We start from the raw sequence: 24,516 nt of genomic DNA on the forward strand, positions 1-24,516 counted from the left end.
GCATCATTTATGTCAGAGAAAACTTAAAAACCATATTTACTGAAGTATAGTTGATTTACAATGTTTCAGGTGTAAAGCAAAGTGATTCAGTTACATACACACACATATATATATTCTTTTTCAGGTTCTTTTTCCTTATAGGTTATTACAAATATTGAATATAGTTTCTGTGCTATACGGTAGGCCCTTGTTGTTTATTTTATATATAGTAGTGTGTATCCATTAATGCCAAATTCCTAATTTATCCTCCTCATCAGAGAGAACTTAAAGTACTTTAGCAATCTCTTATTGAATGTTAAAGATTAATTTTACATAATTACACTGGAATTAGTTGCCTGATGTTGAGTAGACTTTCATAAGTACATGAGAAAAATATTTAACTCTTGCACAGAAAAGATAACTCTTAAAAATTTATTATTCACCAACATTTTTTAATTTAAAATTGTATTGATGTTTAGAAACCAAGTACTTCTCAAGCTCTCCCTTTTATGAAGTTGAATTTTTGATTAATTTATAGAGTTTACCAATATTGAATCCAAGTTTCCATTTGCTAGAAAGGAGGACTATATTGTGAGGAAGTATCTAAGTTATCTTAAAATAACCAGTTAGTAGAATTCAGTATTGAAGTTTACATGCAGAAAATAGCTAGTTGAATACTGACACATTTAATGAGTTAAATAGATTCAAAAATGTTTATGTAAATTTAGTTTTAGAAACAATTTATTAATTTGCATTTTTAAATAGGAAAGTACAAAATATACACATCTTAAAAATGTATTTTAAAACTGGTTAACTCTAAAATGTATTTTAAAATTACATGGAAACTAATGATGAATTTTTCAAGTTTTCTGTAGACTCTACTTTTGCTTTAATAACAAGATATTTTACAAGGCTTTTATTTTGTCATATAAAAATTCTGATCTTTAGTATTTGATAAAAGCAAAAAATGAAATTAAGGGTGAAGTAGTTGAGTTAGTAGTGTTTGTATTCTCCATACATAAAATGAAAATTTGAGGAAGCATTTTTCAATGAGAAATATATATTCACTCATCACTCACTGAGTATTCAGTTTTATAAGTTAGGAATTGTGGCAGTCACTGGTTTTACCTTGATAAAAAACATAAATGGTTTTTGCACTCAAGGATCTTAATACCTAGTATGGGAGATGGAGGACACAAGACAAATATATGATTGCAAGTTCTGCTGAGTGCCATGAAGCAAAGAGATGGGGCAAGAGGCCCAGGGAACCTGGAGGACCAATGTGTTATTCAACGGTGGCCACTTGGGGGAATGACTTTTGAACTGATGTCTCAAGGATAAAGAAGCCAGCCTCATCAAGAGCAGGCAGGGAGCATTCCAAGTGGAGAAAATGGCATGTGGGAAGGCCAGGAGGCAAGAAGGAGTTTAGAGAAAGGAGGCAGGATGGCTGGAGAGTAGTGTCCGCAGAGCAGGTACCCACAGATTTGATGGTGGCTGAGTGAATAGCAACAGAAGTAACGTGTTAATGATGGGAGTGCACAGTGGCTCTCTCCAGCTACGAAACAATTGATTTGTCACCTGCTACACTCACTCCGTTTTATCGTGGACTGGGATTTGTCTCATTTCCTGGTCCTTCAGTCGATCATTAGACAGACTTAATCTTTAAAAACATTGGGTTGAAGTGGCTGAACACATCAGATAATCACCTCGTGGTTGAGAAAATGAAAATGGTTGGGGGGAGTATCTTAGGAGTTGAGCCGCTCAAGAGGCTGAGGTTTTGGTGGCTTTCCTGAGTGTGTCCTTTGTAGTCAGTGCCTGAGAAAAGAAATGTAACTAGTCACATGGGAGCATCTTTGACTGATCTCTGAGCTGTCTGCCCACCCTCCTCCCCTTCTCATTTTTCTGTGGACACAAATGTTAAAACTCTTCGATGATGTCTCAGACCTCAAACTGTCTATCCAGATGGTGATGGAATTCTAAGAAAGCTTTATGAGTCCAAATTGCTACAACCAAACAATCTAAGACATGTTAAAGTGGGTTTGACAAGTTTTCAAACTTTGAATTTAATTCTGACTTTTTAGAAGTTTTTCCTGCCTTCTGCCAACCTTTCTTTTAAAAGATGCTCATTATTTGAGTGCCGGTCGTTTGAGGTTTTCTCTGTCATCTTGTCCATGTTGCTAAGGGACATGTGCATAATCTTGTCACTCATTCATTTAACAGATTCGTTTTTAGTGCCATATTTGTCTCTGTGTTAGTTGCTTATCATATAGGGGAGAATGAAACCTCCTTGGACTTTGTCCTTGTAAAGCATGAGGGTTGGTGTGGGAGACAGACATTAAGCAACTAAGCAAACATATGTAATCAGAGATTGTGTTAAGCGCTATGAGGAAAAGGAGAGGGTGCTTTGAGGGAGAATAACTTTGTTATTCTCCAGGAGAGGAATTGCAGAAAAGGAATGTCTGTGTAGGTGGCTGAGGTGGAACTCTGAAAGATAAGGAGAAGTTAGCAAAGGAAACAGAGGGATAATGGAAGGTCCTAAGAGCTTTATCTCCTACAGATGTTGCTAATTTTTATTCTGAAATGGAAGATTATAGGTACTGAGCTCAAGCTTACCACTCTTAACCATGTAAGGTAGGTGGGGGCCCAGAACAAAATCTTGATTTATAGAATTACAGTTGGGATTGTGTGGGAAGATGTCTGTTTACCTGCCTTTAAGTATTACATGAAATGAGTGCTACGTGCTTTTGTTCAATGTATAATTATTGTGTGTTTGGTTGGTACTTCTTTGCCTTTTAACTTTTAACGCTGGCAACTTGAAGAACGCTTAGGTCAGTGAAGGAAGTAAGAACCGACACTGTCGGATGTTGCAAGGTTAAGAAAACACATTGCAGACCAAGAGAAGTTAAGTAGAAGCAGAAGGATGAGGGATAAGATGTGAAGAGGGCTGGGAAGTTCGTTGTGGTTATATAATTAGAAAGTCTTGACATGTTCGTATTACTTAATGATTTATTAAATGCTTATATGTGAAAATGTGGTCCACACTAATGAATTTCAAACCTTTTCTCCATTTGATCAGATTTATTCTAAGTTTATCTTAAGCAGAATCACTTGGCTGATGATCGGTTTGGGAGGCTCATGGTGTTTCACTGGAGTCATAGGTGTGTGGCGCTCAGGAAACAGCCTGGAAGACCGGTTCTCCACACTTCCTGAAGTGCTTTTTCTATCTTTAAATCTGAAAACCACAGAAAGTTCTACCATTTTCTTATCTTAACCATGTTAGGAAACTGTGCAAAAGGAAAAGGCAGACATGGTCATTTACCTGTTGGTTTAGAAATGACTGTTTTTTCAGACCAGAAGTTAGTTTTCGCATATTATCTGTGTTCAAGGCTGAGCGTGTCTAGATGGTGTCCGTTCACACTGAGAGTCATGTAGAGAATAAGATATTCCAAACCGTTAGGATTGTCTGACTTCAGGGAAGGGGACTGAAACTAAATAAAAACAAGCCCAAGGGGAAGTGGTTTTTCACCTTTCCCTTACAGAGTCAGAACATGTTTTCTTCTCCTTTATGACTAAATAAGGAACATGGGATACTGTCGTGTTTTGTTTTTCATGTCAGTAACCATTTTAAACTGCATTGGCCTTTCATGTGGATCTTTGTTCCAAATTGTTAATGTTTCAGTGAGTTTTGGATGATTGCAAATGATTCTCTAGATTTAGACAGCTTTTTCAGCTTATTTGATCAGAATTAAAATATATAACTATGTAAATCCGATTGACAAAGCTGTTTGTTTGTTATGTTAGCAAAATATTATTCATGCTCCAAAGCAAAAAATTAAGAAAAAAATAGGATAAAATGTTATAAGCTTAATATAGGGTAAAACTTCATGTTATCTTCATTAAGGGATTAGCCCCTTTAAGGGATATGGGTGAATGATTGTGTTTCTGACCACACTTTGTTTTCCACTCAGCCTTATAAATGTGGGTGATGACACCATTAGCAGCTACATTAAAAAAAAATACCTAGGTCACCTGATTAAAAATTGTCATTGTATGTATTTTTTCTTTCCTATGTACTGTTGTCAAAAGTGTACATTTTCACGCCTGTTGTTTTCTTTGCTTTTTAACAGCAAATGGGAACATACTCAACAGTTATATTACAAATGTATCTAAAATCCAAGTTTATGGTTATTAAATATAAAATGACGATTTCATATATTTTACAGAAAACGCATGTTTCAGAAAAGATGGGTGAAATTTGACGGCCTTAGCATTTCTTATTACAATAACGATAAGGTAAGTACATTTCACACTTTCCAAAGATTGCCCTGGGCTTGCTAAGTGAACATCAGTAAACTAAGCACGTGGCTTGGTCTTTAAGAACAGGAGTTGGACTATCAGTGTGAAAAGAATTTGCATAGGATAAAACACCTAACTCTTTCCATAGTTTAACTTCTCCCTGACAGATTAAAATTGGGATTTTTAAAAAAATTTGTATATCTAAAAATTATTTGTGGAATATCTCTGACCAACTGCAGGAAATTGCCATGAGGGACAGACACCTAAACGAGAAACTGCCTTTATCCTAGACGGCACTAAAACATGTTCACAGGATGACACCATAAATGAGAAATGGTGAAGTGAGGGGAAGTTATTTTGTACTTTGGACGGGCTGTGGAAAAACCCAGGAGCACTTCTTGGACAGATTTCAGTGGTCATGGATTTTAAAGAAAGAGGAATGTTTGTACCTAGAGAAACTTAGAAAGAACAGCACTTGGTAGAGAGAAAACAGTGAGAGGCCCCGATTGTCTGATTGGACGGCAGAGCGTATGGAGGAGACAAGTGGGAGAGGAGGCTGAGAAGCTTGTGTCTGGAGTTAGAGCTCATGGAATATCTGGATTGCAAGGGGTTATAATACATTCTTTAGGCAGCTGAGTTCTTGATGTGATACTGTTTTGATCACATCCTTCTCATTAGGTATGAAAATGTCTTTATTCTTAGGAGATGTATACTGAAATATTTAGGAGTGAAATGCCATTATATCTGCAAATGTCTTTCAGATGTTCCCTATCTATATATATATTGTGTTTACATACATATATTTGCACACATGCATAATTAGATAAAACAAAAACTGACTATGCGAGCAGTTGAGTTAGAGGGTGTGAGTCAAATTGAGGTAGAGGATGGGAGTGTTCATTGTACTCATCTTTCAACTTCCATGTGCTTGAAAATTTCCTTAACTAAAAAGTTGGAGCTGGTAAATTTAGCCTAGTTTTTGTTAGTTAAAATCAGATAACTTTATAGTCTTAACCATATACATTCGTTCAATATACTCATTTAATCATGTTCTCTTACATTTGGTTTATAATCTAACATTATCTTCTCATTATGTAGAGGTTTCCATTACCTAATATTGGTGATAATTGTGGCTTGAATAGAGATTTAGACTTCCTTTCATATATCGATTCTTTAGTGCTACAAGGAAGAAGAGTATATTCTTTTAGACAGACAGTACTACACACTACATGCCACAGCACTAAGAATAATAAAAAGCTTACGAAAGTGTTAATTGTTTGATTTCACTTTGCAGTGGTCCTGGTAAAGCATCAAATAGGTTTAAAAACTCACCTTTGACATTTGCAAGACAATAGGATGAACATTTTTAAAAGCTGGTTTTCTGCCTCAGCTACTGTCTTTAGTTTGCTTGCTCATTTCAATGTTGAGGCAGTTTCTACGCCTAGGGTGGGTACAAGATAATCTCTATCAGATGCAATCTGACCTCTGGTTTTCTTCAGCACCTGTGCCCGCCTCTGGTTTGATTGAAATGAGGAGGAGAACTATTCAGAAGGGAGACAGGCTTCCATGCCATCAGGCTCTATTGCTATTGGTGTCATTATCCACATTTCTAGTATCTCTGCCCAACTGGACTCACTCTGTCCTTTAAAAAGCTCATCTAAATTGTAGTGAGTTGATGAATGCCTATCCACAGTAATACAGTAAAAATGATGCAGCCTTGGTTGGAAACTGAGATAAAAGTTTATCTTAAAATGAATTATTACAAATCCTTTAGGTTGACATGAAACATTTTTTTTTAAAAATCAGATTTCCTGTGGCATTTTATTCCTTTACTATTCCGTGATTGGTTTTGTGTTGGCAAAAGAACAAAAACACTGGGATGAGTATTTCCTGAAAGGAAACATGGCTTCTGTTGTGACTCTTCTGGCAAAAGGGATGGATTAGTGGACTGGGAAGGTGGCATTTCAAGACCAGGGAACAGAAGGCGTGGGTGTGGCCGTAGCTGCCGTCTCAGCTGGATGTGCAGTTTTCCTGGTCACGTGCAGTGAGTAGTCAGGTCTTTCCGTGTGTAAATGTGCACTTGAGGAACATGTGGTCGGGCTCTCGGGAAGTAGTTTGCAGGGTTGCCTGTTTCCCTCGTTTTCTTCTGCTTTCTTCAGTGTTACTTTTTGATGTCTCAGCAAGGCCTTGTCATTGTATTGCTGAAAACGGCATCCTCCCACCAGCCTTGATATCTTGTCACCCGCCAAGAAATCTAACTCACCCCCATTCTCACTCAGCTGTGGGCAACGTTGCCCCGTGGTCGCTTCATTGTCTGCAAGTGGTAGATAAGTGACAAACTTGACCTAGATATCTGTGTGTTAGGGGCTCAAAATTTCTTCCTGTAAGGAAAATTTTACACTCTGAAGAACGCAGCCATTTTGAGCCTGGTGTCATTTAGGTTTTTTACTTCTTTTCCCTGTATTGTCTTTACTGTGTGTTAGAAGAGAAATGTAAAATCAACTCTACGATGTTAAAAATGTCGATATTTGTCTTGGAATCTCAAAATAGATTATAAATGAGCCGTTAGAGAAACTGCAACTTCCTGAGGTTAAGGTGACATCATATCTCGCCCCTTTAAGTACGTTTTGATCACTTCTGGGGTATTTATTTATTTTTCTGTTACTCTTCCGTAAGTACTTACTTTTCAAACACCATTATTGTAGGCATTCAGGTGAGTTGTAATTTTTTAAGGAATTTTTTTTTAATCTCTTTGAAGAGAGCTAAAGGAAGGAAAATCTCATTTTAAAAATTCCCCTCTCTTTCCCTACAGCACTGTTTGATTTTTCTCTGCTGAAAAATGGGTTAGTGGTAACACTTCATTCCACAAATAGTTGATTATCTCACTAGAGATGTATTTTTATAAGCTCCTCTAATTCGTAGGCAAACTACAATTGAGAATGGATCATCTTGGGGGTAAAGTGTAAAGAAACGTTTTTGGCTGTTCTGGACCTTTCACCTTCTGGTGTCAACCACTGCACATTTACAGCCAGAGAGGCCCTTTTGTGGTCCCCAAGGGCGCTGTGCCCCTCCCGTCCCTTGGGTGCCCAACTGTGGGGAGAAGACCTCTCCCTCCTGAAAATTCCTAGCACCCTTTGTGTCAAGCATTGCTCAGCATCGCCTTGTAACTCACCTGCATTTATTGGGTTTTCTTTTTAAGCCAATCGTGTCGTGTATTTCTTTGCAGTGACCTTTTTCAACTGTGTCTGGGTACACACCGTGGAAACCTTGAGTGTGTCTTTTCTCGTGTTTTCACTTCTTTGGTTTTGCTCTTCCATCTTAATCTCATTAGCCATTGCCATCCATGAAAACCCTGTGCAAACTTCAAAACCCATCTTTTTCTCCTCCTCCACAAATCTTGCCTTTATTAACTCTAGCTATGACATTTGAATGATAATATGCAGGAAAGGTTAGAAGGAAAACAAGCTGAAAGCAGGGAGGTAAATCAGGAGCGTGTGCGATAAATCAGACATTAATTTGTTAGGGTGTGGGCTGCACAGGCCAGCGGAAGTGTTAAAAAGTAAATTTAGAAAAATACTGAAAATGAGCTGTCAGAGTTTGTGTAATTGTGATTGATTGGACATAGGATTCATTCATTCAGAAAATATGCATACAATACTGATTCTGTGAAAGCTGATGAAGAAAATACATGTAGGTCACACAGTCAATTGGGAAAGATTGTAATCCAATAATTACACGGTAAATATAAAAAAAAAATCACCATTTCAATTAGAGTTAGTAATTTCGATAGAGGAAAAGTACAGGTTACTGTTAGCTCAAATGAGGGTTATCTGCCCAGGTGAGGATGAGGAGCCCGAGAGAAGAGACTAGTCAGAAGGGCTTTTTTCAGGAGCAATATATGCTGAAATATGAAAGACGGAGAGCCAGTAAGTATGTGAAGATGGGTACAAAAAACTGGTCCTTGCAGAACAGACAGAGAATGCAGAGTCACTGGATTGAGAAGAACCATGATATGTTCAGGGAACCTCAAGAAGATGTGCCTAAAGAGCCAGGAAGTAGCGGGAAGCAAGTTGACGTTGTGGACGGGAGGAGAGTCCCACGTTGTGTGGGTGAGAAAGATCAGCACCAGTAGACGTCTCTCCTGCTTGAGGCTGATTGACTGGAAGAGTGAGTTTAAAGGGCGGATAGAGAGGGAAGGTGTGTTTTCAGGAGATAATTCAGTTTTAAAGTTTGAGGTGCTTATGGGACAGTTATATGCACTCTTGATGATTCAAAATATGGAAGTGGAGTTTATAGAAATGGACAGAGAAGGACGAAAGGGACAGATTTTAGGACTCTGCACACAAAGTTGGTAGTTGTAATAGTAAGAAGAGATTTTCTTAGAGAAGATAAAGCCAAAAAAATGGAAAATAAGGAGAAGAAAAAGTTATTTTGTAAGTACTTATTCTTTGACGTCTGTCTTCTTTGTCTATGAAGTTGCCCCCTCTTCTCCCCGAAGATTCTCGCATGATTTTGGCTGCTTGAGAGGACAAAAGAAAGCCTTCACTGGGTTGTTATTTAAGGTGGCATTAAAGAGTGAATAGGATTTTGATGGACTCATAAAGTCAGGGATGAGAGATTGGAGCAGAGCAGTGGAGGAGAAGAAACTGTCAAATAACTAAGAGGGAGTACCATGATGGTACAGTGTATCTCTTCAACTAGCAGAGGAGAAAGCTCCCAGGAGACCGCCATGTTGCTCAGAGTGACTGACTTGTACCTGTTTGCTATGTAGGGCTGGAGTTTGCTGCCGGGAGGAATATGGACTTGGCATTTGTGCTCTGCATGGGATGATTTAGTACGTTCTTCTCCTAACCAGTTGTTTCAAATTCTTGGGACCTGCTTAAAAGTGATGGCTCCATGGATGATGCTATGGAAGGGAATCTTGGAAGAAACCCCATGAAGTTGTATCCAAACGTTTTTTGACACTCAAGGCCTTCCATAATGTGGCTTTGATGTGTGTTTTCAGACTTAGCTCTTTTGACTCTACACTACAAATCCTCTTCTTTCTTTACTTTATACTTTTATTATTCAATCTTGCCAGCCAGGAGCCCCTCCACTCCTTCACTTATCTATTTGGTTAAACTTAAGGTTTCTTCAGGTCAGGCTCAAATGTCATGATTTCTGTGAAAATAACCTCTGACCTCTTGTAAGCAGAATTGACAATCCTCATCTTTGTACTCTTATTTCCCATGGTTTGTCCTCAGTTTTAAACTTTTCTCTCCCTAGATTCATTGGTTTTTCATTTTGAGGCAACTTGAATGTATAAATACTCTGAATTTTCCTTTCAGCACAGGGCCCAGTAAATATTACACTCTTGGTAAATAGTTGAAATTGTTGGGTGATTGTTGTGCCAAATGGTTTAGGAGGGTCCAGGAAAATGAAGACTGAGAAAGTTATCAAGAGTCTTCAGAATGACTTTCTTGAGCAAAATTGTTAACATGTATATGCCAATTGCAAACAGCTGAATCCACATTTTTTCACTCTTTCACCATTGGAGTATAAAACATAAAGTAATGCAGTGAGATTAAGATCTTTATCATCAGAGCGTTGGGTAATGTGGTTAATTGATATAATCCAGCAGTCTGGTTTCTGAGATAATATTCTTGTTCACAGTGTATAGCTGTGCTTTTGAAATGGATTAGTTACAGTACCTGTTATGGCCAGCAGATGCCTGCAAACACCGTAAAATCACTTGGACCAGATTGTTTAAAAGAACACACTGCTGTTTTTTGGAACCATGGATTGCTAGTCTAGTATAATTTTTCTTATGTGATTCATTACCTCTTAATGCCAGATGAAGAGAAAATTGAAATGATATCCCACTTAAAAGGGGCACTTAATATTTTCCTTTCTGGCATATTAAGTGTATTTGAGGATATATGCTATTGGCATGTGATTTATAAAATTTAGACTGAAATGAGGAAAGAGAAAGCACTTGTAAATACTGTGCCATTCTGTTTTTGATAAAGGGGATTTTATTTTAATGTCTTCTGTTATCTTTTTCTCTAACCAATGCAGGAGAAGTATTCAAAAGGAATAATTCCCCTTTCTGCTATATCTACAGTACGAGTTCAAGGCGACAACAAATTTGAAGTTGTTACAACACAAAGAACTTTTGTTTTTAGAGTAGAAAAAGAAGGTAAGATTATTTCTTTATCCCTATGAAAATACAGACACTAATTTTTGACACGTCGGAAGATTTAATAAACCAGTTAAGCTAGAAATGTCAGGCAGTCTTTAAATATGTTATTTTTTAAACATTTTATGATAATTTTTTGAATGCCCTAATATTAAAACAATCCACTTGACAAGTCATTGTTCAGTATTCTCTCATGCAACAAGTATTTAGTGAGAATCTACTACATGCCAAGGATGCCTCTAAATTGGGAGCATGTAGCAGTGAAAAAAAGTAGACAAACATCTCTGCTCTTATGGAGCTCACCTTTAGCTGTTATTTTGATGGTGCAAAAAGTTTAACGTGGAGAAATGATTTTTCTAACAATGAAAAGATTGGTTTTATCAAAGCTTATGTATGACAGGTTTTAACTGAAAACACAGGCATAATAATCATTCTAGTATTGACTTTGGAGCATCATTTATGTTTCTTGAAATTTTTCACCTGTGTCATCTGCTGTGGGTCACTAGATGGTGAATATTGATCTAAAGATGGCATGTGGTTTATGGATGGAGCCTAAACCTTTAAATTTTCTCTGATATTTTGGGGGTGGGCAGGGAAGGGAGGCAGAGGAGTTAAAAGTTATAACTGTGATCGACTATCAACATATCAGAACGATAAACCTCACTACTTCTAAGTAATGTAGGTAAGGCCATCTTCATTTAGTAAAGAACTAGAGTTTTACCCTATTTTAAAGCCTACTTTTATTTTAGTATCGATTATAACGAAACTTGATTTTTAAAAGTACTTCTTGGTAGTTAATTATTTAAATAACGGTGATATGAAAAAAACTACTGAATACTTGATATCCGCTAAATGGTTCATTTTCACAATAGTCTTATGAGGCATGTAGGTATTACAGTTACTCTGTTTTACACATGTAAGTATTTACCTTTTATAAATGATGATCGTATTAGCTGTTATGGGGCAATATTTGTTTTTTTTAAACTGCTCGGTTCCTAGAACTTATACCAATGCATCATGCCACATAGAAAGCATCTAATAAATCTTACGTATCACTGACAAGCTTCCATTATTGCTTGGGATAATCAGTAAATGGATACATTCCAGCTGCTGTACCCACTGGAGCAGCTTTTTTCCAGACTAGGAGTCACTCACTAGCCATTAGTCAGATCAATTTAGTGGTTTCTGATGGTCCCCCACAAAATCCCCCAAAGCAAAAAACAAACATGAAGTAGAGTAAGAAATATCAAAGTGCATTGCTTACAGTAAGTGTAAGTAACATAGTGTGAAACATACCTATGTATATACCACCCTGGTGTAACGTAAAACGTGTTTCTTACTTCACTTGCTGTTAAAAAAAAATGTCGAGAGCTATAGCCTAGAGTTGGGGTTGGCAAAGTGTGGCCTGTAACCTAAACCTGGCCCACTGCTTGTTTTTGTAAATGCGGTCTTGTTCACCCCAGCCTCTCTCATTCATTTACATTTTGCCTCAGGGCTGTTTGTGTGCATCAGGGCAGCCTTGAGTCCTGGCAGCGCAGACTGTATGGCCGGGAAGCCTAGGATATTTACTGTCTAGCCCTTTGCAGAAAAAGTTTGCCAACCCCTGTCTTAGAGTATTTTATATAGAAATATGTATTGTGAATGATTGCCTGAAATTCAGAAAGTTACCCATAGTGTATCTGAAATCACAAATTCTCTCTTCCTGTACTTCTTAAAACACATGGCATTGCCTAAAACCCTGGCTATCGGGATGGTCTTCCTAATGCTTTGGCCTCCACTGCCCCGAGGTGATTGAGGTGATTGCTTGTTTCTTTGAGGTGTTAGCTCTTCCTCTTGGCTCCTCCTACTGAATTTCACATATGCCACATAGTCTTCATTTTAATATAGACGTACTAAATAAAGCTTCCAACTTGTGTGAAAATCTGTTTAGCCATATTTACTTGTAACAGTGAAAAATTAAACAGACACGTTTTATTTAAATAAAATGTATCAACCCACACATGTTTAAAAGTTACAATGTTTACAATTGACCAGTAAGTCCTTTTGTGGTGTGTAGTTCATCTTTATGATGTAAACTGAGTATAAGAATTTCATGAACCTTGGTTTGAATTATTGTTTGTTAAATAAAGTCTTACGTCTTTAATTTTTGAAACCTTAGAAATACTGCTTCAGTGAAAACTGAAGTTTATCCACATGGAATTACTGAATATGCTATTTTCATTGAAAGTCATTTTTACATAGTAACAACTCACATCTTTAAAGATGAGTGTAGAGGTGTGTGTGTGTGTGTGTGTGTGCGTGTGTATATGTATATGAAAGTAAGTAGCATATGTGTCTATGTATTTAGTATGGAGTCTTTAACAGGATACTAAATATGTTTTCAGTGTATTTTTTTCCTCCTTCCATATATACAAATGGTTGATTATTTTTTATTTGGTGGGAACTGAGAAATCAACCACATTTGCTTATAAAAATTTTGATTTAATGAACTTAAGCCAAATTAAACTTTGCTTCAGTTTAATTAAGAAGCAAAATCAAAGTTTAGAACAGAAAGGACAATAGATTGACATCTCAACAGAGATGAATTCTTCACTTTTGGTGAAAGGTTTTGAATGACCTATATACGCAGCTGTCCTTGGTCTCCCAGAAACCAGCATCACTCTTTCTAAACTGCCGCTTCGCCCGCTGGCATTGCTTAGAGAGGATGGCAATCTGGCATCTTTTCCCCACAAATTCTCTAAGGCTTCAATTCCTCTGGGTTTCCCAGTGAAATACTGTTATTTTCTTAGTTGAAAGTTAATTATATGGAAATGATAACATCTTTCAAATTCTCCTCCTCCAAAAGAAAACTTAGTCTGATTCCTTTTGTCCTCAAGCAGACCCGCTGGAATTGCTCAGAGGGTCATAAGAGCTAATGACCCATGTTCCCTTAGCACCTGTGGTCACACAGGCAGATATGTACAAAAAACAGGTGATATTTTGAGTGGGCAGTTCTCATAGTTAGAAGAAGGCTTAAGAAGTCTAAGTGGTCATTCCCTTTCCAGGACCATTTTCAGTCCCAGCCCTCGGCTGCAGGCCCTGTGTTCATGTCCATCAGCTGGCTGCAGCCCCCGGGAGACAGGCAGGTGTGTCACCCTTTCAAATCTGTTTCTGTGCAACATTGTACAGCCCTCCAGTGGCAGCTCAGAAACTGCAAAGCTTTTGTGTGTGTGTGTGTGTGTGTGTGAAAAACACTTAGGGATTTGGGATAAGAAACATATAAATTTCCCTTAGTTGTTTTGGGTGAATAGACTTACCTGTTTAGAAATCTTCCTTGTTTCTAAAAGCAGAGCATGGGACATTTGATGTCTGGAGGGAGAGCAATGAGAGTTAAAAGTTCTCTGCTGTGTACTTTGAGTGACTCCTATGATAAAATAGGCTGCAAACTGTGCAGCCATCGTTAAATCTTCTCTCGCTCGCATCTAGCACAACAACAGATCTTACCAGTGTAACTTTGGAAATTTGTCTAGATTCTGACCAATTCTCAGTGTCTCCACCACTTTCCCTCTGGCACAGGCCACCGCTTCGTCTACCTGGATGATTGCCATAACCTCCCTGGATCGACTGTGGTCATATTTTGAGTAGAGTTATCAGAGCACTCGTTCAGCAAGGAAGTCAGATCCCGTCTGTCCGTTTCCGATGTCCTGTAGTCTTTCCATCTCGCTGAGTAAAGTACTTGTGATCTCCAGAAGCCCCTGCATCATCTGGCCCTGGTCTCTCTGTCCTGTTTCCTTCTGTGCTCTCCCTCCTCGCTGCACCGCAGGCTCTGGTCCCGTGAACGTGCCAAACCTGCTGCTGCCTTGGCCTCAACGCCTGCTGCTTTCTGCGTCCTGGAGCGCTCTTCCTTCAGCCACCCTTCTGACTTGCTACATCACTTCCTCTTCTAAGCTGTTGCTTAACCATTGCCTTCTTTCTGAGGCTACTTGTATTACGCTACATAGAATAGCGCTTCCTGTGCCCCTCATCTTGTGCTTTAATTTATTCCCTTGCATTTGTCACCATGTAACATAGAACTACATTTTATTGCCTTCCTCCTTTCACAAGAGTGTGAACTTCCAGAGAGGAAGGCCATGATCTGTCTTGTTCACTGCTTCATTCCTGGTATTCAGGACAGGGCTTAGAACCTAGTGGGCCCTCAGTAGACATTTGTATCAATGAGTCATTATCAATTTCAAGAACAACCCTGGTGTGTAGTAATGCCTTCTGTAATATTGATCGTGGGTTACACTACACTGAGAGATCTTTAGTTCGATTATATTACATCAAAAGTAAGAGTCTATCCAAACTTTGTTAGAATCGTTTACTAATGTTTTACACGGCCCTCGTGTAGTAATCCCTCATATAGTCAATCCTCTGTTGCTAATGAAAATGCCTCCTGTTAAATCCTGTGGTCCAGAGCATAGTGAGTCTTTCCTGTCAATGATTTTTTAACAGCTGTTTTGATTTGCGCACTGTAAGTTGGCATTCCTGAAAACCTCAAGAGCTAAGCTGAGGCTGAGGGTAAGGCTGCTGTCTTTTATTTACATTCTAGCATAATCACAAGAAAGTGGCGATTTTGTTTCCCCTCTTCCCTTTTTTCTTTTTCCAACCTGGAAAGCTCTACTCTGAGCAAAGGCATATCTAGGTCAGAGCACATTCTCCGAAGGAACAGTGCTTAGATCAAGACAGGTGCTCAATAAATATTTGTTATTGGAAGGAATAAAAGTACCTTGGCATGAAGAGCAGGCAGAAGCCAGCCTAGTATCTGGCTTTGCCTTTGCCCAGGGGAAAGTCACTATTTGCTTTGGAATATTGTGACTTACCAAAGTATGTTCCCTGTGGCCAATGTGCGCACTTGGCACAGCCAAATACCAATGACACTTGTAATCTCTTTTATTGTGTTTGAATTGTCTGTATCACTGTTTATCTCCTCTGGCTTGGGTAATTAAATATAAACTGAGTGTTACTGTACAGTCCTGTTCTTCTGCATGACTGTTTACTTCCTATTAGTAAATGAGGCCCTCAGGAGCTAGACAATTCTTTTAGGCGATAAGGGAACCATTTGTTGAGATGCAGCCATTATACACCTGAGTCCAACAGTTAATGCAATTGCCAGTTTCAAATTATTTCCTGGGAAACTGGGATACCTACGCTAATAGTAGTCTGGAAACCACAATCACTTTGGCCCAGTTCATTAAATTATGACCTACTTTTCAAAGTCAGTGATTTATGTGGATTAACATAAGCAAACAAACAAAAAACATCGTGTACCATTTCCTTGGCAGGAATATCGTGTGTGTATTTAATGATCACAAGCAATCATCAAGTGAAGTGGAAGGTCTGTTGCTGTTACTGAAAGTAATGAGTTACCACAGCGCAGTCTGTCTATGCAGATGCGAAATGTAGGGTTGCTGCTGTGCATCGACATTGGCTTATTTACCTGAATATTTCACCTTTTAGCTCATAATGATGCTGGGGAAGTTGGAGAAATATTTCGTTCTGATATAGAGGAACAAGCACTGTTATTTGGGGATCACGTAATACCTGCCATCAAATGTTGTTGAATGAGTTTTTAGTGAATACTTGTGGTCGTTAAAGACACAACTAACTGATTTTAGTAGTTTTGAAGGTGAACAAGAGTGAAGATAATTTAAAAATTAAGACTTGTACTATAACATAACTCTGGATCCATCTTTGAATGTAAGCAAGTCTAGTCTGGAGACTTATGTCCGTCCACAATGACATGACCTCTGAGCAGACCTGTCTTAGAAGGATCTGAGATACTGGCCAGTTTCCCAAGCTTGAGGCCTGCTTACTCTCTCCTTCTCAAAAAATTCTCCTCCCTGGAATTCAGTCTGTTTTATTGGTTTTTACCTTGATAACTGTGTCTCCATTTTTCTTTTTTCTGGCCCATCTTCAAGCCTCCTAGAATTGGTTATACCTCCAGCAGGCACCGCGTCTTCTCCTTTTACGTTAAACGTTTATCCACTATCAAGAGTCTTGTGTAGACGACCTTCATTCACATACTGCTACCAGTCTGCCTAGATGCTCGCACCAGGGCACCGAAAACCCAAGGTGGTTCTGTAACTAAAATAGAGACCCTCCTACCTTCTGTGGTCAGTTCATGATTCCAAGCTACCTTTTCTTCTGAGTAATTTTTTTTTTTTTTTTTGAGAACAGCGGTCAAACATATTTAAAACCTCAGCTATTTTACTCTGCTGAATGTCTTAACCCCTCGGAGGTTCTTTTCTTTCCATTTTCATTGTACTTTAAGTCTCTGTTGCCTTTGTGCTGACCCCTAAGCTTCCGGTTTGGTCTGTCATCATCCTAATCATGCCCTTTTCTTGCTCAGAATTGTCAGATGCTTCTCCTCGGCCTCCATAATAACGACCAGACTCCTTACTAGGGCCCTGTAGGTTCTATAGCTGTATTTTCCCACTATTTCTCTATGAGTTCAAAATTATAAATATATTCATCTATAAATTCGTCCCTGAGCAGACGTTGGCTGTCTCTGCTTTTGTTCTTGTGTTTCCCCTGCTTAGACACTGTTTTATACCTCCTTCCCCCAGACTCCAGTTTTGTCTTTGAAATTGCTCCTCATTGTCAAGACCTAGCACAGACGTCCTTTTTTTCCCTCAAAGTGCCGAGAGTTAAAACATTTGTTTCCCCTAATTTTAATACTAACTTGCTATATGACCTTCAGCAAACCACTTACCTCCACTGAATTGACTCATATATTATTGGACACCATTTATATGACATTTATAGTATTCTGTGTTCCCTTATGTGTTCACATCTAACTTGACTTACAGCTTTGATTGCTCTCTGGGGACTAGATCGAATTCCAAGGCCCGTAACACGGTGTGTTGTATATAGTTGAAGGTCACTTAGTTTTTGTGGAAGGAGTGAGAGAACTGAGTTTTAATTTAATAGATGAGATGCTGCTGTCAGTGACGGGTGAGTGACTCGCACGGCAAGCACCTCCTTGAGTAGGTTCCAAGTACCTGTAGAAAGTAAGCTTTTCTGGGTATTTTAGTAACTGCATTGCTGGGTACGATCTGTTAGCTGTTCCGTAGCCATATTACTCTCATATATTAAGAGAGACAATCCAGTGTCATGAATAATGTAAAAGAATGCTGCTTAGATGTTAACATGGATACGCATCATCTGGAGAAGATTCTGATTCGTTAGGTCTGGAGCGGGGCCTGGGATTGTATGTTTCTGCTCAGCTCTCAGGTGAAGCCAGTGGTACTGGTTGCAGGACAACGGAGTCCTGTAACCAGTACATACCTTCTGGTTCTGCACACAAGGGTATTTTTAACCCATGGTGGGTAGAACCCATGGTTGGTGAATCTGGGGGTGCAGAGGGCTGACTGTAAGGGACTTGAGCATCTGGAGATTCTGGCATCCACGACAGCCCTGGAACCAGTCTCCTGTGGATACTGAGGGAGGACTAGTAAGAGTGAGTTCTTTTCCCTAACAGAACTAGGCCATTAGCCCTGCTGACAGTAGCATTTAGGTTGTGGTTCTGGGAAAGAATCTATAAATTATCTGTTGCAAAGAAAGTTGATCTCTTTCCACATGGCTGTGTCTTTATAACTTACTAACTATGGATCTCTGTGCCTTCTCTTGTCTTTATTTTCAGAGGAGAGAAATGACTGGATCAGCCTACTGTTAAATGCCCTGAAATTACAGTCCCTTTCCTCCCAGTCTCCAGCAGTTGCTGCGCCTGAGAAATGTGGATATCTTGAACTGAGAGGCTATAAAGCTAAAATTTTTACTGTATTAAGTGGAAACAGCGTGTGGCTTTGCAAAAACGAACAGGTGATCTATGCTGGACTAATTGCAGATTGTGGTTCCTTGTATTACAAACCTTACAAACTACATGAGCAGCTGTGCTTTGTTTGTTAGGCTTGTTAATGTTTTCACTCATGGAGTCTGGCTTTTGCCTTGTATACTCCAAATGCGACAGAGTTGCTTTGTTGCATTGGCTCCGTTCCACCTGCAGCAGGTAGGTAATCTACATCAAATTGGAGACTGGACATCACCTTCTTTAAGGAACTAAGGAAATAGAATCAATGGAAATTAAGTTTTGAAAAGTATCCTTTAGATGAAGGAACGTTGCAAAACTACACGAGAGCATAATTAAGAACCAATTAACTGTTAAGCTGTTGATGAAATAGGTCTAGTTCTGCACCTGTTGCATTTCTTTTGCTTTTGTGATGAAACTAGAGTAGGCACAAGTCCCATTTCTTGAGTTTACTGGGTTTGGGGCGAGGTGGGGGGTCCTGTTTTTTTTATTTGATTTTGGTTTTTTGGGTGTTTTGTTTTTTGTTTTTGTTTTTGAGCAGGTATGTTGACTGCAAAGGAGATCATTTACTAGAGGCAAATGATTGGTGTACACACATACGCACATATGCACATGCATACATGCACATATCACATATATAAATAAGAAGGACTTGTTGGGACGTTGAATTCGGTTGACATCAGAGGATTCAGTAGAGAATTTAAATGGTTTGAGGAGACTGACGTTAAAGTTTTTAACAAATCCTGTAACTTCATGTGATTCTGTAGGCTTCTTTTTCTCTACCGTATCTGGCTTTTAATATGTATAAGAAAATTATTTTCTTATCCCCTTTTAGGAATGAATTCTTGCTTAATCTGTCAGCCTAGAATACATTAGATGCTTAGTCATTATTTGTGGAATTAAGCAGTGTGTTTTGGACATCTGATCTAAGATGAACTCATTTGTTTTTAAATTATAATGGATTACGATAAGGTGAAATGGAAATGCCGGCTGTTTTCATAACAAAAAATAGAGATAGCAACTCGAAACAAACAGGAGTTTCCAAAAAATTAACTGTAGATCTTTATCCAAGGCATCCAGTGAACTTCAGTGTGAACTTACTCATTACATTTTGGGGATAAGATTTCTTGGCCAATTAACTATGGGAGACGTCATTGAGCACTGTTGGCATATTAATAACTTGGATAGTTAGCATCTTCCTCAGGAAGAGTAGTGATTTACAGCTTAATCATGTGTCTGAGCTGAATATGAACATTTTCAGTCTCTGAAGCAAGGTGATTAAAACTTTCTTTTAATTGGAATAAGGTTAAAAATGCATAATTTGCATGTATCAGAATGGAAGTTACTCTGCCAGATTAATTGAGGTATTCATTTTTTACTTAGGCAGACCTGATGAACTTCAAATTATTAGGTTCATTGCTTACATTAGCTGGATTGTCTGAGTTTATGTTATTCCCTAAAAGTGAAGTAGAAATTTTTAAAGTTTTATTTATACGTTCTGGCTAGCAAAAAGTTACATGAAATTCTTGCTTTAATATTAATAATTGAGCATAAAAAGCATAGTAATGACTACCGTTTGTTGAGTACCAGGTACTGTGCTGATGAATTTATAAACATTCCCTTTTAATCTTTCCCACAAATGTAAGAGGAAGATATTCTCATCCATGTTTCATAGACGGGGAGAATGAGGATTAAGTAACTTGTTTAAGGATTATAGTTCATCATGCAGAGTTTACTTTAAAACCAGAACTTTATAAGCTTAAGCCTAGCTTCTTAGCTGCTACAGCAAACTGTCTTTTTAAAGTCTATGTTGAAAAGAAAATTTCTGACTTGTGACCTTTTAGAAATAGCCTAAGAAATCTTCCCTTGAATAACTTAGTTTCCTAGGAGGCTGGAGTGTGCCTTCAGTAAACACTGTATCCCATGTCAGACCTTCTAAAAATGATGTGCTTGCAGAGGAGGATGCAAGTTTTACCTTCCAGGAGGAAAAGTCAGGCAGCACCAGCATTTATGCTGCCTGGTGAGCTCAGTGCTTTATTAGACTTGTGCAGAAGTTACTGAGAAGGGCAAAACAGGGCATCTAATGAAGTCTGGGAATTTGAAACACTTCCATATACAAGGAATGAGTATCACCTCCTTAAAAATTAAAGCATTCATGCTGGACCCCTTTTGAGAGGTCAGCCTATTTTTGATAAATATATATTTCAAGTTTTTTTTAATGCATTAGCACTCCTGTATATATTCTTAAAAAGTGCATTCTATTGTTTGTATATGCGGTCTTTAAAAAAAAAAAATTGAATCATAGTATATGGAGCCAGGTCTTAAGGGACTTGGTCTTGAGTCAAACCTTAAGGAACTAGTTGGCCTAAGACTGGGTGGGTAAATTAAGGAAGACCCTTTATACGTAGGCCCTGACATACCATTCCAGTTTCATCTGTTTTTACATCCTGGTGTACGTCTTTCTTTCCAGAGCAAGGTTGCTCATTCTCACGTGCCTGACCAGATTGTGTGGAGAACTTGGGTAACAAGCACAGTGAGTCCCTTCTCCTGAATGCAGAGGGCTTTAAGCTAGTGTTTTAGGAAAAGCACTCAAAGATAGTAAAATAGTTAGATGTAACTTCTAAAAATTTTATATACACAATACATGGAGTAATCTTATGTTTTTTTTAACTGACAGAAGTGTTAGATTTGAATCTCTATATCTTAATTTGTATTGGACCTAATTTAAGTCCATGCATCAAACTTTAATTAAAAAATATTTAAAACAGCAATGTTATTGCCTATATAACTTACAGTATACATAGAATGAAAAATAAAATTGACCTACAATCCCCCTCGACATATAAACTATTTTCTTTTTTTTTTTTGCTTCTATTTATATATAGTTAAATACTAATTTATTTTGGAAGTCACTCCAGAGAGAGTAGACAGTGGATAGTGTTGGTTCTAAACTATAGCTACTGATTTGTTTTTATTTTTATTTTTTGGCTATAAGCTCAATTTTTGTATAAAACTTTAATTTTTCAGCTTATAAATTATATGAAAACTGTTTAATTCTTTTTTCTTAATACAGACTTTTATTACCAGAGTATGATCTATTGGAGAAATTAAAACTCTGTCTGCAAAGTCAGCATAAAAGAAAGTGTTTGAAAAACAATTTGAAACCATCGTTATTTCCCATAAGTTCCTTTAACTCTGTGCCTATGTCTGGAAATTTACTCTAATTTTGTGGATTATTATTAATCTTTCCTAGAGCTTTTCCTCTGCTTCCAATAGGTATCCTTAAGATTCCATGTCAAACATGCGTACAGATATATTTTCAGTGATTCTTTCACGTTTTCTGGATCTACCTCTTCTGAGTCAAGAGCCTATACATTTCTTTAAATTAAAATAGGTATTAGAATAGACTGTCATAACAAAGCCAATAACTTCTTTATTTCTTAAGGGAAGTGGCATGATGTTAGCCAGGAGAACGCCAGTCTGCACATTCCCTCCAGAGTTCACTGCCAACTCCACGCTCTATGCAATTAACATGGACTTTTCGTTTTGTTAGTTGCTCAGTTCAAAGATTCACTTTTATTTATCCATGTTATAAGTGTTTGTTGGGCATCTCTTCATTCGTGAGCACTGCTCTAGGCATTTGGGGCACAGTGGTAACGCAAAGGGTTACTGTTCTTTAAGATCTTACCTTCCATTGGGGGTAACACACAGTGATAAATAAATGAGAGAGATTTCTGATAGCCTTCTGTTTGTAGCCTTCGCTTTCATTTTGATGATCTTTTTGGACAAGAGTTCTTGTAACCCATTTCTAAAGAATTGTTTACATTGAAAGTTCTGTTAGGTACATGAATAGACATCAGTTTCATTTTAACCTTAAAAGCATTATAATTTTTATATTCCCAAATTAAGGCTGTGGTGATTTACTTTATTCACTGCTCTGCCATTCGGAGTTCGAGGAAAGTAGCTGACACTCAGTAAACATTTCTAGAATGAAATTGTTGAATTAATGGTCATTTATAGCTGTTTTCATGAGTAGAGAGTTTATATATGAATAAAAATTCTTTTAATACTGCTTTCTCTTTATGGAGTCTATCTTCATTTTTTTCGTATTTATTTACTGGGATTTTATTGTCATTTCTGACAATTTCTTTAAGCTTTTCACGTAATATAGATGTTAATCTTCATGTCATATTTTCTACAGCTGGTTTTCTAAGCTGTCACTTATTTTTCATTTTTCTGTTAATTTTTGTCACATAGAAATTTTGTTTATAGAAATAACTTTTTAAATCAGTTCAAAGCTTATAGACTTTCTGTATTCTAGAAAAATAATGATTTTATACATTTATTTTTCTCAAAATGATGTGGCTATGGTATAAGCTAGTATTTTAAAAATTTTATTGGAGGTTATAAAATATGAACACACACCAAAGTATATGCAGTGTTTTATATATACAGTATTGCTACTGGAATGGACTTTCTGCAAAGAGATACGAGGCAAATTTAAGATAATTGACTTTGGTTTCCATTTGTTATATTGTCCTGACAGCCCGTCTCACATCTTTTCCTGATGAGTTTTTGAATATCATGTTAATATTAGGGAATTCATTACAACCAGATGTCTTGCTTGGTAGGTTTGTGTATCCATTTAATGATAATTGAGGCATTGAGGTTTTAACTGCATTCACTTGATTAAACATTTCTCAAATCAGCGTACAACAAGAGACTCATTCCCCCAGCATAATGTTCCCTGGTGTCTGGCATGGGAATGAGACTCTAATAGAATGTAAATAGACCTCATAGAGCTCTGGGTTGTGTGGTGCAGAAAGAAGCAGCAGGATGTAGGTGGTGGCCTCAGATTCTCTGGGTTCTGTATCTGGCCAAACTCTGCATCTGGTGTTGCCCCGGAAATCTGGTGCCAATGTCATACAATGCCACATCTGTTTTCCACAAATGTCTAAGCACCAAGTTCTTAAAATCCTGGAATGGAAACCTGGCATCTGGTATTTCCAAAAATAGGTTTGAGATTGCAGCAAATTTGTGGTTAACAAACCCTTCTTTAATTTTTCTTCTTAGGAATCAAACTTTGATTTTGTTCCTTCACTTTCTAGTTCTAAACTGTGGCTTTTGCCAGGCTCTGTTGCTCCAAATTCGTACAAATAACCCATTTCAGTGTCTTGGTAAATATTTGCCATTAATTCCAATCTGAATGTTGAGTATGGAATCATTGGTGTGACTACTTTCAGTCACTGTAAATAAAATGAAAATATCCTCATTGAAGACAAATTCTGTATTTGGAACCCTCAAATGAGAGGATTGTCTGAATGTATTAGACCCTCCCTCAACTTGTATTTGTTTGTTTAGTTTTTATAGCAGTGTTATATTTCTGCCGTTTCATCAGTGAGGTCCAGATGAATTAAGGAACTTGTCAGTAGTCATACAGCCAGTAAACGGGTCAGCCAAGATTCCCGCCTAGTTCTGACTCCCAGTGCCCACGTCTTCATTACCACCTTTGCAGGATCAAGTCTGTTCTGCCACGCGTGGCCATTGATGCTCTTTGAGAGCCCACCCTGTGTGACAGCAGACCAACTGTAAAATATAGTTTACTCCAGAATCTGTTTTTAGCTTTATGCTTTCTATAATATATTTCTACCCACTGAATTTCTATGCTCATTGTTTTTTCAGTCCAGTTTATAGCATTTTAAATGTTGAAGTTGGGCATGTCCCTGACTTGTGCCTATTTTTCAAAATGAGAATAATGCTCACAATCAGACTGTGGTTAATAGGTGGTTATTTTAAATTTTCTTGAAAGTCTAACATTCACATTCCATTCCGTTGTTAAAAATGTCTATGTGCCTGCAGGTTATTTTTTAAGCACGCATTTTCTTGTAATTAACCTTTTAGTAGGTAATAACGTTCGGTTGGCTTCAAGTTCAAGAGGTACAAAATAATAGTAATAACAAAAGCTGCGGGGCCGATGCAGTGCTTACTGCCCCAGGCATTCCTCTAAGTGTATTTTAGGTATTAACTTAATTCACACACACTGATGCAGTCCGTACTACTGTTACCCTCATTCTGCAGACAGGTGAACTGAAGCCAGAGAGAGAGGTAGTCCTGATCAGGCTGGTCTGGGTTTTGTTGTCTGTCCGGTCAAGTGTCCCTTGCGTTCTTCGCAAAGTGGCACATGAACACAAGTCTCCGGGTTGTTTCGGTGCTTACCCTACACCATGCATTTTCC

At 37.9% G+C, this 24,516-nt stretch overlaps 1 protein-coding gene across 3 annotated transcripts in view; it reads left to right on the plus strand.

Moving 5' to 3' along the window:
* Window positions 1-24,516, plus strand: part of ARAP2 (ArfGAP with RhoGAP domain, ankyrin repeat and PH domain 2) — a 149,357-nt gene that overhangs the window by 25,377 nt on the left and 99,464 nt on the right. For all 3 annotated transcript variants that reach the window (XM_010962699.3, XM_010962700.3, XM_045522396.2), the window contains exons 6-8: window positions 4,203-4,272; window positions 10,333-10,453; window positions 18,117-18,295. In XM_010962699.3, coding sequence (XP_010961001.2) covers window positions 4,203-4,272; window positions 10,333-10,453; window positions 18,117-18,295 — 370 coding nt within the window. The remainder of the gene's footprint in view (window positions 1-4,202; window positions 4,273-10,332; window positions 10,454-18,116; window positions 18,296-24,516) is intronic.

This window comes from Camelus bactrianus, chromosome 2 (genome assembly GCF_048773025.1).
Source record: "Camelus bactrianus isolate YW-2024 breed Bactrian camel chromosome 2, ASM4877302v1, whole genome shotgun sequence".
In the NCBI taxonomy this organism is placed as follows: domain Eukaryota; kingdom Metazoa; phylum Chordata; class Mammalia; order Artiodactyla; family Camelidae; genus Camelus; species Camelus bactrianus.